This window comes from Ochotona princeps, chromosome 20 (assembly GCF_030435755.1).
Source record: "Ochotona princeps isolate mOchPri1 chromosome 20, mOchPri1.hap1, whole genome shotgun sequence".
Classification (NCBI taxonomy): Eukaryota; Metazoa; Chordata; class Mammalia; order Lagomorpha; family Ochotonidae; genus Ochotona; species Ochotona princeps.
In genome coordinates, this window is record NC_080851.1 from 18,738,388 (window position 1) to 18,754,482 (window position 16,095).

Consider the following 16,095-nt stretch of genomic DNA (forward strand, 5'->3'; position numbering starts at 1 on the left):
CCGCAGTATCAGCTGGCAAAGGCTGGCACTGGGGGCTAAATCTGTTAAGTTAAAACTCCAGGACCACCTGGAGAGGGCATAATCGGAGTGGGAATGGCATAGTAGGGAAATAGTGGGCACCTCCCTCTTGGGTTACCACTCCCACTGGAAATCACGAAAACCAAGACAGGAGCAGGGGTGGCTAGACAGAAAGGAACCCACCAGTACGTGTGTGGGCTGGACAGTGGGGCTGGTTGGGTTGCACTAGGCTTCAATGCCCATTGATATGTTCGAGATCTAAATGGGATGTGGGACAGACTGAAAAAGTCTGCGGTACATAGTGGCAAGCATGGGAACCTGGATGGGGGGAGGCCTGGTGGGGATTATGGGGAGTCGCCCAAACTAGGCTGCAGCTCCCACTGGTTTGCGTGAGGGCCAAGTATGAAGTGGGCAGGATCAGGCTGGACTGCAACACCCACTGGTTCGCGCTGAAGACAGGCCTGGAAACAGAACTGACCCAGCAATTGCAACCACCACCATAGGCATAAACTGACTGGGACCACAGACGGTGCCGGACCCTGTACTGACAACCACGCACAACAATCAGGTCTGGGATCACCTCAGACAAAGTTTCTTTGGAGATTCCTCCAACTGAACTGCTGATCTCAGAACTCTAATCATGAAGAGACTATGTCAGCCAGTGGATTCTGAATAGCTCTCATCATGCTTGGAACGGTGAGATTGGCAGCAATTCAAAACTGCTTCAGCAGGACCCTCAGAGCATGCCCCACATCCGCACCTGGGATGGGTAGGAGGCTGGGTGGGGCTTCTCCCTTTGTTTCTCCCCTGACCCCAGATACAGGGGGAAAAAATGACATTAGTGTGGAAACAATGGTCTTACCCAGTTTCCTGTAGCCCTTAACCTTTTGTACCCTAATCAACTACATAAGATTATAAAAAAAAAAAAAAAAAAAAACTCCAAAAAAAAAAAAGCTAATATCCAAAACATGCTCACACCTGGCTAGCAGCAAGAAAGAAACTCCTGTGCACCGCTGATGCAAATGTAAATTAATACATTCATTATGGAACACAGCATGGAGGTTCCCAAAAAATAAAAACAAAAATGGAATCATCATATGATCCAGCAATCCCACCTCTGGGAACATATCCAAAGGAAATGACATATTGATTACATTATTACTCAAAATGCCTGCAATAGAGAAGCAACTTAAGTGATTATCTTCAAATGAGATTTTTAAACTGAAATACTACTCAGCCTTCAAAAAGAAGTAAATTCTGTAAATTTATAACACGGATAAATCTAGAAGACATTATCCTATGTGAAAAAGCAAGACATAAAAACATAAATACCATATGACTTCACCAATATGCAGAATCTTAAAAAGCCAAATTTAATGCATAAAAACCCCTCAATAGCATTTGTTAGAACACAAACAGAAATAGAGTAGGAAAGCGATTATCAGAAACTAGAGGGGATTTAGGGAGAGTTAATGGGGTAGAAATGGGGATGGAGAAAAGGCAAATGTTGATCAGAAATTATCAGAGTAAAAAACGAGTTTTAGGGAACTACTGTACATTATGATCATAGTAATGCATTAGCTTTCAAAATTACTAGAAGTTTTAAATGTTTTACCACCAAAAGGGGCTAAGTATTTTTTAAAAAAAATAAAGAAAATAAAAGGGTAAGTATGTCAGCCACAAATTTCTAAACTACTGTGATTTAATCATTCTGTACTCATGGCCTGGAAGACCCAGAGGAGACTCAAAAAGGCTCAGCTGTGACCACTGCGGCCACTTAAGGAGTGAACCAGCGGACAGAGATCTTTCTCTCAGTCTCTCTTTGTCTGGTTTTTCCTGCCTTTTCAATAAAAATAAATAATTCTTTAAAAATAAAAACACACCAGTAAGCTAAATATCCCATAAAAGTTATTACAGAATAAGCAATTCACTGGAACTGGGGACAAAGAAGCTGTAAGTATTTACACACTGAGCATCTGTTATTCAAATGCCCCAGACAAGAAACTAAAAAATGAATCAAGAAGTTAAAATACCTAGTTCATAAATGAATGAAAGGTATTTAATCTTACTAGCTATCAAAGAAATGCATATAAAAACACTAATGGGGCAACACTGGGCAGGTTAAGCCACAGCTTGGGAGGCTGGCATGTCAAATCAGAATGCCAGCTCAATTCCCAGCTGTTAGGTTGCCAACTCAGTTCCCCGTCTGGGAAGGCAGCAAAAGGTAACCAAACATTTGGGTACCTGGCACCCATGTAGGAAATTAGGATGGAGTTGCTTTGCTGACTGCTCTCTCGCTCACTCTCTCCCTTCCTATGGCTTTATCTTGTTTCTTTTTTTCTTTTTTTTCCTTTTTCCTTTCCTTTCTTTTTTTCCTTCTTTTTCTTTCTCTTTGTCTCTTTTTCTTTTAATTAACCAGTCTTCTGATCCTCGTTTTTTTCTTGATTTCTTATTTTTACTTGAGTTACAGTGAGTGAGGGAGAGGCAAGAGATCTTCTGGCTATTTCTAGCTCATTCAACACTTGCAGCAGCAGGAGATATGCTGATCCAAATCTGGGGAACAGGAGCTGGGTCTCCCATGTGGGTGTAGGTGCCCAAGACTTTGAGCCATCCTCTGCTGATTACCCAGTGAGCTGGCTCAGAAGTGGAAAAGGGCCAGGCACGAGGCCTCAATGACTAAATCCCTACTTTGCATGCACCGTGATTCCATCTGGATGCCACTTCATGTCCTGGATGCCTCACCATCTAGCTTCATGCTTATGGCCCAGGAAAGCAGTAGAGGATGACCCAAAGCCTTGGGACCCTGTACCTGGGAGATCCAGAGGAAGCTTCTGGCTCCTAGTTTCAGATGGGCTCAGCTCTGGCCACTGAAGCCACTTGAGGAGTAAGTCAGGGAATGCAAAAAACGGAAACTCTAAGGTGGGCTATGACAGCCAGTGGACTCTGGAGAGATTTCATTGTGCTTGAAGTGGCAAAATCAACAGCCATGTTGAACTATAAACCGCTTGAACGAGACTCTGGGAGCATACCACACAGTGGGGACCCTGAGATGGTTGGGAGGCTGGGTGTGGCCTCTCCCGTTATCTCTCCCCTCCCCCAGACACAGAAAGGGAAAAAGAGAATGTGAAAATAATGGTCTCACCCACTTTCCTCTAACCCTTGACCCTCTGCACCCTAATCAAATATGTAAAAATTGTCAAAAATAAAATTTATACAATTCAAAAAATTAATTTTAAAAACTTCTTTCTGTCCCTCCTTCTCTTTGTAAATCTGATCTGCCTTTCCAATAAAATAAGTAAAATCTAAAGAAAAAAAGAAAGTAGAACAGCCAGGGCTGAACTAATGCACATGTGGGATGCCAGTGCCGGAGATGGAGGATCAGGCCACTGTGACTTCCACTCCGCCTTTCAAATAGAAAATAAATAAATCTGTAAAAAAAAACGCAATATTCAAAAACTCCTAGGGAGGAAGAGACTTGAAATGGATACTCTCAGCGCTGCGAAATGTAAACTGGTAAGTCTTCTGAAAGGTAATTTGACAGCATATTAAAATCAATCATAAAGGTCTGTACCATCTTTGATTCATGAATTTTACAGCTGTGAAATCCAATCTAGAGGAAATAATGGCATAAATGCACAGAAATAATGTGGGCCACACACAAACACAGCAAAAATAAAACAAGAATTCATCAAAGTGTAAATAATTATTCTAACCTTAAATAACAATATTAGGAACTAGTAAAAAGAATAGATTATGAGATAAGAGTAGAAAACAGAATAGTAATATATGCCCATTAATGTAAAATCATATCTCCCCTGTTATGTATTCACGAAGAAATCCAGAATATTCATCAAAAATGTCAAGAGTGATTATCTTGGATTAGATTTAGGGAAATTTTAATCTCACACTTCTCTGTACGACCAGAAAATTTCTATATACCTATCAGAAAAAAAGTGATTCTGAGAGGGGAAATCATTTATGCAATGTTACAGAAGCAGAGTTACTAGAATCTCAATGAAATATCCTAGTGAAAGTGCTCCTTTTGCAACTGAAAATGCATAAACAGCCTCAGGGAGGGGGCCTGGCAGGCCATTTACCACTTTCAGTTCCTCTCACTACCCTTTTTATTTTCATTTTATGTAAATTCCAGTTTTTAAGCGATATTTTAGCCTCTAATTTACATTCATTTCATTTTTTAAAATATATTAAAACAACGTCATCCCACAAATCAAATGTGCAGAAGTACTAGGAACAAGATCATTACAAACAAGTAACATTTCAGATTCTACTTGGTGTTTTGCTTCTAACAATCATTCCAAAGTATACAAATTTCCACAAAGAAAACAACGGCAGCTTAAATCAAAATAACAATTCATACCCCCACCCCCAAAAAAAGCGATACTCAGGAAATAAGGGAAATGGCTAGAAATATCTTAAATGAAAAAGTGAACCAGTAGACGGAAGATCTTTCTCTGTCTCTCCTCTGTAAATCTGCCTTTCCAATTAAAATAAATAAATCTTAAAAAAAGAAAAAGAAGGGCCCGGCGGCGTGGCCTAGCGGCTAAAGTCCTCGCCTTGAAAGCCCCGGGATCCCATATGGGTGCCGGTTCTAATCCCGGCAGCTCCACTTCCCATCCAGCTCCCTGCTTGTGGCCTGGGAAAGCAGTTGAGGACAGCCCAATGCATTGGGACCCTGCACCCGTGTGGGAGACCTGGAAGAGGTTCCAGGTTCCCGGCTTCGGATCGGCGCACACCGGCCTGTTGCAGCTCACTTGGGGAGTGAATCATCGGACGGAAGATCTTCCTCTCTGTCTCTCCTTCTCTGTGTATATCTGGCTGTAATAAAAAAAATGAATAAATCTTTGAAAAAAAAAAAAAGAAACTAGATGAAGGAAGGTTCCTAAATTCCCACATTATAAATCAAAACAATTACTTTCTCAATCCTAGATTTTGTATAAGCCATACCGTCAAATATAGAAACACAATGGTTGGGGCTGGTAAAGTGTTACAGCAGGCTTCTACCTGCAAACATCAGTATTCCATGTGGGTACCAATTCAGTTCCCCGTGGCTTCACTCCCAATCCATCTCTCTGCTAAAGTATCTGGAAGGGCAGCGGAACCTGTTCCAAATGCTTGGGCCCCTGAACCCATATGGGAAACCCCAAAAAGCTCTGAGTCCTGGTTTCAGCCTGGTCCAGCCCTGGCCACTGTGGCCATTTTAGTAGTAAACCAACATTTGAAAGATCTCTCTTCCTCTTTCCCTCTTTCAAATAAGTAGTATCTTAAAATACACACACACACACATACACACACACACAACTGTTATCAAAGACAGCCAGCCAACTAGTTAAAATATTAAATAAAAAAATTTAAAGCTTTTAACCAAAGTTTAAGGCAAAGCATTACAAAAACACAAGAAAGGGCCCGGTGCGATAATCTAGTAGCTCAAGTTCTTGCCTTGCACACACCAGGATCCCATATGGGCACCGGTTCAAGTCCTGGCAGCCCCACTTTCTAGAGCTCCCTTCTTGTGGCCTGGAAAAGCAGCAGAGGACAGCCCAAAGCCTTGGACCCTGCACCCACATGGGAGACCCAAAAGCTCGGGGTTCCTGGCTTCATATCAGCTCCTGGCTTTGGACCAGTTCTAGCCGTTGTGGCCGCTTGGAAAGTGAACCAAAAAATGATCTTCCTCTCTGTCTCTTTCTCTCTGTAAATCCGCCTTTCCATTAAAAACAAATAAATCTTTACAAAACAAAACAAGACAAAAACACAGGAAAACAGATCCAGTTTTTTTTTAAAGATTTATTATTTTTATTACAAAGTCAGATACACAGAGAGGAGGAGAGACAGAGAGGAAGATCTTCCGTCCGATGATTCACTCCCCAAGTGAGCCCCAATGGGCCGTTGCGCGCCGATCCGAAGCCGGGAACCTGGAACCTCCCCTCCAGGTCTCCCACGCAGGTGCAGGGTCCCAGTAAATTGGGCTGTCCTTGACTGCTTTCCCAGGCCACAAACAGGGAGCCGGATGGGAAGTGGGGCTGCCGGGATTAGAACCGGCGCCCATATGGGATCCCGGGGCGTTCAAGGCGAGGACTTTAGCCGCTAGGCCATGCCGCCAGGCCCAACAGATCCACTTTTAACAGACCGATGAAAAAAGGTTTAGGTTTCTACGTGGTAAGATTTGAGTTGGGTTTTGAATACAAAGCTGGGGGCAAAGCAGGAGAAAAACAGTTCAGTTCTGACCATTTTGAGGCAAAAAAAAAAAAAGTGGCAAATGTGAAAAACACAAGTAAGCATAAGCATCTTAGAAAACAGTTCTATAAGAATGGGACCAAATCGGGCCCGGCGGCATGGCCTAGTGGCTAAAGTCCTCGCCTTGAACGCCCCCGGGATCCCATATGGGCGCCGGTTCTAATCCCGGCAGCCCCACTTCCCATCCGGCTCCCTGCTTGTGGCCTGGGAAAGCAGTCGAGGACAGCCCAATGCACTGGGACCCTGCACCTGTGTGGGAGACCCGGAAGAGGTTCCTGGTTCCCGGCTTCGGATTGGCTTGGCACCAGCCCGTTGCGGCTCACTTGGGGAGTGAATCATCGCACGGAAGATCTTCCTCTCTGTCTCTCCTCCTCTCTCTGTATATCTGACTTTGTAATAAAAATAAATAAATCTTTAAAAAAAAAAAGAATGGGACTTAATCATAACAGCTGTTAGCTGACAATGCATTAGAATGTATAGACGGAAAATTATATAATGGAATTGACATGATCTCACCAAGATTTTAAGAAAACTCTCCCAGAAAGAAATGGGAAAAAAAAAAAAAAAAAGAATGTTAATGGTAACATTAAGTCTAGCCCACCAGAAGTGACAACCTGAACAAAGGTGCTAGAAATGGAAAGAAGAGAATAAATATTAGTGTTAGAGGAAAAAAAAAAAACATGATAGGGATCCAACAGATGGGAATGCAGGCTCTCTAGTCAGAGAAAGAACAAACTACAGGCTATCTTCTAAGAATGAGAGACAGGAGGATTCCTTTTCCAACATGTTCAAGATAAACTTCCACTCTCCTCTGAGATCCCACAGTTTTTCTAGCAGCCTATATTTATTGAGCACATGTCAAAACTGCAGCCATTTTATCAGTAGCATTTTATGAGAATTGTCTTCAGCAGTATTACTACGGAATAATTCATTTCATATATTTTTGAACAACAATTTCAGGACAAATATCTGTAACAGGTATTTCAAGCAATAATTAAATGAATGCACCATGAAGTCACCTTTTTTATATCTAAGATCCATCTTAAGATTCTCAGCTCTTGAAAACTATTGATCATAGAAGATCTCTGCTGGTTTTTTTTTAAGTTCCTTTTTTTTTTTTTAATTGAAAAGGTAGATTTACAGAGAAAAGGAGGGACAAAGAGAAAGATTTTCTGTCTGCGGGTTCACTCCCCAAGTGGTCACAACAGCCAAAGCTGAGCCAATCCAAAGCCAGGAACCAGGAGCTTCTCTCAGATCTCTCAGGCAGGTGCAGGGAACCAAGGTTTTCGGCCACCCTCTATTGCTTTCCCAAGCCACAAGCAAGGGAGCTGGACACAAACCAGGGTCCATATGGCATCCTGGTGCTTCAAGGCAAGCATTCAGCCCCTGAGCCATCGCATCAGGTTCACTGCTGCTTCTTGGTGGGGTGAAATTCCACAGGTTTGGGGAAAGAACCAATTACATTATATAAAACAATTTATTGTACTGAGTGTAACTAATCTGACTTTAATGACTTCATTCAATACATCCCACTGTAAAAAGACCTTCAACAACTAGGTAGAACTAATGTCTTCCACAAGACTTAGCCCTCCTCATGGCTCATAAAAACTAAATAAAGACAAATAACTGAAAAAAGCTTTAGAAGAAATAGTTTGCAAAAATCCTTATAATGCTGAAAAATGATCAGGGAACAGAAATTAACACATATGAATCTGAACAGAGTAAACATTTTAGGAAAACAGTTCATTTAGAAAAGTGGCTGGTAACTCTGAATGTCAGCTGTTGTTCAATACTGCACAATACTAGCACATGTGCTTGAAAGCTGCTCTAGGGTTTGAGTCCTAGCTGGCCTCAGGAAAGAAAAAAAAAAATCAGCTAACATTTTAGAGCTTCCAGTTCCTAACCCATCCTGGGAATGCTTCAAACTATCACACAAAGAATCTCTCTATGAACAGCACAGAGTAAACCACAACAATCAGAACCATCAACTAACTCCCTCACCTAAATACCCCCAGTATTCCATAAGTTCACCATTTAATATAAGACGTTACATGACCTTTCATGTCCCACTAGTCAAATAGCAAACAAAAATACAGTAAACACATTATAAGAAGAAGACCAAAAGAAAAGAAATTTATGAGCGGAAGATTGAAGATTCAAATGAAAGCAAAGCACAAGATGTCGGGAAGTCACTTGGAAGCAGAGGATTTATTCAACATAAAAAAAAAAAAAGAAGAAGAAGAAAAAGAGAAAACCTCTTTACATCAGAGTTTCAATATTATTTTGAATACACAAGCATTTCCTCAAAAATATATACTGGCAACTTATAATTATGTAATTTGGGCCCTGCACAAAGGTTCAATTGGCTAATCCTCTCCCTTCAAGTAATTGGATCCCATATGGGGATCCAATATGGATAACAGTTTGTGTCCCAGCTCTCCAGTTCCCATCCAGCTCCCTGGTTGTGGTCTGGGAAAGCAGTGGAAGATGGCCCAAGGCCTTGGAACCCTGCACCTGTAAGGGAAACGGGAAAGAAGCTCCTGGGTTTCGATTGGCTCAGTTCTGGCTGTTGCGGACATTTGGGGAATGAACCAGCAGATGGAAGATCTTTCTGTCTCAACTGTCTGTAAATCTGCCTTTCCAATGTATAGATAAATAAATGAATAAAGATTTATTCATAAACATGTAATTCAATGTGAGCTACAAAGATCACCCTATTATAGTGAAACATGACCTATATTACTTAAATAGACTATGCAATCCAGACCCTCAACAATATTTTGTATAGTTAGTAAACGCCAACATCCTTTCATTTACCTACTCAACAACGATTTTATGAAGAGTTTACTTTTGCTAGACACAGTACAGAGCACTAGGAAGACTAAGGTGAGCAAAAAAGCCAGCTGCCTTCAGGGAGCTTACCTTCCAGGAGTTTCTTTCATCACACAATATAATATTTTCCATTAAATACTAAATTCAAAAAGGAAATAAGGCTTTTTGCATTAGGCTAGACAAGGGAATTCATTTGATTGTTCCCAAACAGTAATAATACATTTGCTATACTTAAAAAAATCTTAAGGTTATCAATCAACTACTTCAATTAACTCAGGTTCCCAAATTTTAAGTTGGACATCTAACAAACTAGACAGAAGGTGAAAAAAAAAAAAACCACAAAACAATCCTTGGGAAAAATGAGCTCTTGGTCTGAAGAAGATTCAGAGCATGATAACCATCTTTAACTTTCAAAGAGCTAGCACGTAAGTTTGTTCTGCACCATGTTCTGTAGCATTCCAAAGGGTTAAGCCTGGAGCCACGCACAGAAGATAATCGGAGGTAGATTTCTACTTCAACATGATGCATTCTGCCTATGTCAGTTACTCCTTAACTCTAACACCATATGCGTGTTGTGTGTGTATACATAGATACACACACGTATATAAAAGATCAATTTTCACTTGACCTTTCAAAGAATAATTCCAAAAAAATTAGGAAAAAAAAATTAGTCTCTTGCAAATGAAAAATAACCTAAATTCTCAAACGTAATAACGTGTTTCTCTCTACAGATGTATATTCAAGAACAAATAGCCAGTCATTCAAGAACAATGGTTAAGATATTCTAAGGTGTCTTCCAAATTCAATTGCTTAGAAATATCAGCAGTCCACACAATATCAAAAGAAGATTCAGGAATAATGGATCTTTCAGAATGACAGCTCTATCAAAACAAGGACTGACTTCCTCCCCTGCAATACTCCAGTTTATACAACTGTATCTAACACATAAGTGCTGGGACCCGCATGATGGATCAGTGGCTAAAACCTCCTGTTGCAAGCACTGAGATCCCATATGGGTGCTGCTTGGTGTCCTAGCTGCTCCACTTCCCATCCAGCTCCCTGCTTGTGGCCTGGAAAGCAGTAGAGGACAACCCACAGTCTTGGGACCCTGTACCCGCATGGGAGATCCAGAAGAAACAGCCGGCTCCTAGTTCGGGATTGGTTCAGTTCCACTTGAGGAGTGAACCAGTGGGCTGAAAATCTTTGTCTTTCCTGTCTGTAAATCTGCCTTTCCAATTAAAATAAATAAACCTTTAAAAAATGTTCAATAAGTATTCACTAAATATTAGTCTTGATCATACCTATCACTACTATAGACATAGCACATGTGTGTACATATACACGCATGTGTATAATAGATATGTGTGTATACATACATAATGGACACTGGCATTATGACCCAATAGATTAAGCTGCTGCTTGAGGTTTTCTACACCCCATTTCAAAGTGCCTGGTTCAAGTTCTGGCTACTGCACTTCCTATCCAGCTTCTTGGTCATGCACCCTGAGAGGCAGATGATGTCTCAACTACGAAGGTCCCTGCTACACTCCTGGCAGCCTGGCCCAGTCCCAGCTGTTGGGGCATTTGGGGAAAAAACAGAGGATGTTAGATCTCTCTCTCAATATCTTCCCCCCACACAACCTGATCTCACTCTGCTGCTCTACCCTTTCAGCATATAAAAGCAAACACTAAATAAGACACATTCACTATTATATAATTAAAGACTTTGCTTAAACAGCCAACTAAAAAGTGATAAACAATCCATACTCTAAACAAACTTAACCTAATCAGTCTGCAGAAGAAATCCAGTCACAAAGAGCTTATTCAAAGATAAAACAATATAATTAAAAATAAAATATAAAGTCACACAAGATTTAAATACTTAGCAGGTAAACCAGCACTTCCAATGCACTTAGACACAGTAAGAATGAAGAAATTAATACAGCTGTTCTGGTTTAAAGACAAACCCATCCTCAAATTTCATATCACATCTTCACAAACAGGTACTATAGGACATCTGCTAACATTAGATACCTGCAGTTTGGTGAGATTCAACATACCCATTCCAAGTACTTAGCATCCATTTGGCATTACTGAAAACTAAAACCAATGATAAGAAAGCAATCCAAACGTCATTTTTTAATACGTAACACCTAGAATTTGCAGACACTGGAAGGAATGCAAAGACCCCTTGAAATTCCCAAAAACCAGTTCCTAATTCACTTTGCTCGATGGGTAAGCATGCACCAACTCATCCAGAGTTTTGAGAAAAAGCCATTATATAACAAAAGAGGTATAACAATTAAAGTTTCACTCTGATTTCACAAGATTAAATCTTAAAACATTTCTGAACAAAAAGATCCTGATATTTAAAGGTCTAGCTAACTTTTTAGAGTAACCAATTACAGACTTACAGCAGTATAAAAATACACTGAAGTCATTCACTTGGTTATACCAACCAGATTCATAATACGTCATTAGCAACCAGGCATGATCACAATCAACAGAAAAACCACATGCTTGTCTTTTTTTGGGGGGGGTAACTTCTTAAACCTTTAAGATCAGTTAAAAAGGTATCTCATATAAACTATAACAAAATTAGGTGTATCTTTATTATCTTTGGAATTCAGAAAAGTCAGCCCCCACATAAGCTCATTTTATATGAAATGAATCAGAAAAGGTGCTTTTCCCATCCCTGTATAATATACCAGATGAAGCAATTGCAATCCACAGCTAATTCGGACATCAGCACCCCATTACACTGCAAGCTGCTAAGTTGCACAACGCCCCTCAGTCTCCAACAATGACACCTCTTTGCAAAACTTTGAACACTGAAACAAATTTCATTGTGCCCAGAGCAGCAAAGCGCGGCTGACATAAACCTGCTCAAGTATTCGTGCAACAAGTCTAAAACTTCGAACTCCTCCTTAGCAAGCTTGCGCGTCAGAAGCCCTGCCGCTTTGTCCCTGGCCCCCTGCAAGGTGTCAGGGGCGCGCGAACACGCCTGTCGCTCGCGAAGGCCGAGCCGCCCTCCTCCCGCCCACGCCCAGGGCCCCGGGGGCGGGACTCACCTGAGCACGGGGCTGTAGGGGCTGCGGGAGCGACGCCAGCTGCTGCTGCTGTAGGGGCTGGGAGACACGTCTCCGCCCCGCTCGTACGAGCTGTGGCGGCTGTAGCTGGGGGAGCGGCGGCGGCTGTAGGGGCTCGGGGAGCGCGGCAGGCGCCGGGAGTAGGGGCTGCTGCCGCCTCCCGCCGGGCTCGGAGACTTGCGGCTCCGCAGGCTCTGCGAGGCCCTGTGGGACACCGGGCTGTCGTCCCGTCCTCCCAGGGGGCTCAGGGAGCGCTGCCGCCGCCTGTAGGCCTTGGGCTCGGTCTTGTCCTCCCGGTAGGCCTTGGGCGGCTCCTTGTAGGCCGAGGGGGGCTCCTTGGACGACTTAGTCCGGCTCCGGTGGGCCTTGGGGTCTCGGTCCTTGCGGCTGCTGCTGCTGCTGGACGTGGCCGAGGCGCTCTTGCGGCGCCCGCCGCTGCTGCTGCTGCTGCCGCCGCTCTTGGCGGCCTCGGCCCGCTCCTCGCCTCCGTGGCCGTGGCCGTGGCGGCTGCGGGACTTGGAGGCCTCGCCGCCGCCGCCGCCGCGCTGCCCATCCCGCCGCCGGTGCTCGCGGTGGCGCTCCTTGCTGCGGCCGCTGCTGCTGCGGCGGTCCCGCCGGGGCCTGCGCTCCGAGCCCTCCCCGCGCCGCTGGGTGCCGGAGGAGGAGGCCGGACTCCCGCCGCTGCCGCCCGTTCCCCCGGCAGCCGTCGCCGCCGTTGCCGCGCTGGCGCCCCCCAGCAGCAGCCCCTGCTCGGACTGGGAGCTCACATCCTCGTACTCCACCAGCGGGGTCACACCCCCGCCGCTACTCGCGCCGCCACCGCCGTCCTGCTGCGGCTGGGGCAACGAGAAGACCCGACGCTTCTCCGCCTCCTGCCCGGCGCGGGGCCCGCGGCGCCGCTTCTGCCGCCCTCCTGGGCGCCTCTTGCCTCTCGCCAGCCGCTTGACCTCCAGAGGGGGGCCCGGGCTGAAGCAAGAGGAGGAGGCCGCGGCGGCGGCGGCTGCGGCGGCGGCCGTGCCGGGAGCAGCCAGGAAGAGCAGAGGCGGCGGGGGCGGCGGCGGTTGCAGGAGCTGCGGCTGCAGGAGCGGCAACAGCAGCGGCGGCTGCTGAGGGGACAGGAATCGCCTCCGCTTGCGGCGTTCCTCCAACTTCTTCTCCGCCCAGCTCAGGCCCCCGCCTCCCCCCAGCGCCGTGTCCGAGCTGCTCGGCATCGCCTAGAGCCCGCCGCAGAGCGCGGCGCGGGTGCGGCCTCCTCCCGGCTCAGATCCTGGCCATCTTCCCCGCCGGAAACGGGAGCGGCGGTGGCGGCGGCGGCGGAGGGACACCGAGCACCAGGGCCGGCCGGGAGACGCGCCACGATAATCCGGATCGGGACTCGGGTCCCTGGGTTGCAGGTCACACAAGTGGGGTACGCAGCGGCCTCCGGGGCCTCGGGGAGGAGCAGAAATCCGAGCGGCAGAGCTCCCGATCGCGATCGTCGTCCTATTCCCGGCAGCGAAAAAAATTTTTTCAAAAAAGAAAAAATGAAGAAAAAAAAAAAAAACCCCACGCACACACACGGCCCAGAGGCGCGGGGCGCTGACCTGCGGGGGAGTCCGGAGTCCTCCAAGTGCCCCCGCGGGTGGGGGTGCGGCCTCGGCCGCGCTCTCGGCTCGGGCGGCGCAACGCGGAAGTACCACCTTCCCGGCCGCCTCACTCCATCGCGCCCTGACGTCGGGTGCGAGTTGAGGGGAGGGGAGTGGGCGACACAACAACACGCCTCCGCCGCCCGGCCGCCTCTCGGCGTCGACGTCGTCCTCCCGGCGGCGGCGGCACGCCACGGACGCCTGCCGAGTGGCCTGGGCCTGACAACAACTCCCGGCCTCGGGCCTCGCGCACTCGGCGGCCCGCGGGCACGGGCGGCGGGGCGGGGCGAGGCGGGGGCGACCGGGGCTGCGGCCGCCGGCCGGGGCGGCGAGTGTGCGGGGCGCTGGGCGGGGGGGCTGTTTCCGGGGAGATGGGGGCGGGGGCCCGGACTCGCTTCTGCCTTGGCCCCCGCCGACGGAGGCGACGGAGCTGCCCCCTTGCCTGCGCGTTCCCCCCTCCCCCTCCACGAGGAGGCCCCGGCTCGCTCCTCCCCTTCCCTCCCGGCCTCTCGTCGGGAGGAGGGCGGGCGCCGGGCCTCGCTGGTTGGGCCCTCACCTCCACAACCCCTCCTCCTCGCCCTCGCTCTCGGGGCTTCCTCCTCCACCCCCCCCGGACGCCGGGCCGGGAGCGCGCACGCACGTCACGCTCCGGAGAGAGCCGAAGGTAAGTGGTGCTGGGGCCGAGGGGGGCGGGGGACAGGAGGGAAGAGAGGCGGGAACCAAGTTGCCGCGCACCGGCGTGCTCGCTCCTGCCAGGGGTTGGGGATCGATCGTGCGCGCCGGACGTGGCGTAAGGTCGGGAGCGCTCGGCTTCCGGTGAGGGTGGGACTCTGTGAGAAGGGTTAAAGAAAGGAGACGCTCGGTGCGCCGCCCACGGCTGTCGCCGCCCGTGCCTGTTACTTGCGTCTGGCGCGCAGGGCTGGCTCTCTACAGACGCTGCAGCGCCTGCCTGTTGCGGAGAAGGTCGCGACGTGATCATCTCCGCGGAAGCCGAGACGAGGGGTGCTGGGGGTGGCTTTCTGGATGGGGCAGGCACCAGCGGTCCACCCAAGTGCGAGGGTCCAGCTCAGCCTGGACTCACAGCCCGGTGCTAGGGGAGAACACTCCACAGTTTTCTCGGGGGAAAAAAAATCCACTCAAGGAACAAGTGGATGGTCGAAAAAGCCCCCTGAGAATTCCCAGGTTTAGCGAGGGTAGCCTCCCACTTTGATCTGCGTGCCTGTCTGCAGTTGCCCAGAATAACCATAGAGTGACCTCATCTTGGCTTTGGCAGGATTGTCCTTGCAGCGTTCAGGATAATTAGATTAGAACCTAAATGGCTTATTGGCATTTAGTTTGGGAAGAAACGCTCAACTAACTGCCCAGCGGCTGCATGGCCCTTACCAGGTTCTTTGCTCAGATCGTCAGTTGGTCCTTCCACAGTGGGTGTCTCTCTTTCATACGTTAGCTTAAACAATTTTAGTCAGCTTGATCCTACTAAGATCTAACTTCACTAACAAAGGGAAGGAGAGAGCCAGGAGCCAAGCCATAAGTAATATTTTGATTTTATTTATTTATTTTTATTGGAAAGGCGGATAGACAGGAGGAGAGACAGAGAGGAAGATCTTCCCTCCGATGGTTCACTCCCCAAGTGAGCCGCAATGGCTAGAGCTGAGCCTATCCAAAGCCGGGAACCTGGAACCTCTACTGGGTCTCCCATGTGGGCGCAGGGATCCAAGGCTTTGGACCGTCCTCGACTGCTTTCCCAGGCCACAAGCAGGGAGCTGGATGGGAAGTGGGGCTGCTGGGATCAGAACCAGCGTCCATATGGGATCCCGGCGCATTCAAGGCGAGGACTTTAACCATTACGCTGCCCAGCCATATGTAATCTTAAAGGCAGAGCATTTCCCAGGAGGGAAGGCGTGAGTGGCAGGCACACCAGAGCCCCAGAGCCGGTCGCCTGGGCAGCTGTGGAGGGGCAGGTGTGTACTAAAGGCACTGGGAAACCGAAAAGTAGGAGAGATTTCTGGTTCGTCATTATTGGGGAGCCTATAGCTAATACCCTACTAAACACTAGTCACCAAGTGGCCTTCTCTAGGCATCCTGCCCCATGACCATGCTGTTTAAAAACTTGAAGCAACAAAACGGCAAAGTAAAAGGGTTATCTAGAAGGGCCCCGAATCTACAACCAGTCCCCTTTGCAGTCTCAATACTCCATCTCATACTTGCAAAGAGAAATTGATTGATAATGTGTGGAGAGTTCCCAATACAAATTAGCAAACAGGAAACATGTACTAAAA

At 47.2% G+C, this 16,095-nt stretch overlaps 1 protein-coding gene across 2 annotated transcripts in view; it reads right to left on the minus strand.

The window, feature by feature from the left end:
* The window catches only part of CDK13 (cyclin dependent kinase 13), an 89,875-nt gene extending 76,473 nt beyond the window's left edge, over positions 1 to 13,402 (minus strand). For both annotated transcript variants that reach the window (XM_036493718.2, XM_036493717.2), the window contains exon 1: positions 12,174 to 13,402. In XM_036493718.2, coding sequence (XP_036349611.2) covers positions 12,174 to 13,402 — 1,229 coding nt within the window. The remainder of the gene's footprint in view (positions 1 to 12,173) is intronic.
* Positions 13,403 to 16,095: the final 2,693 nt, after the last annotated feature.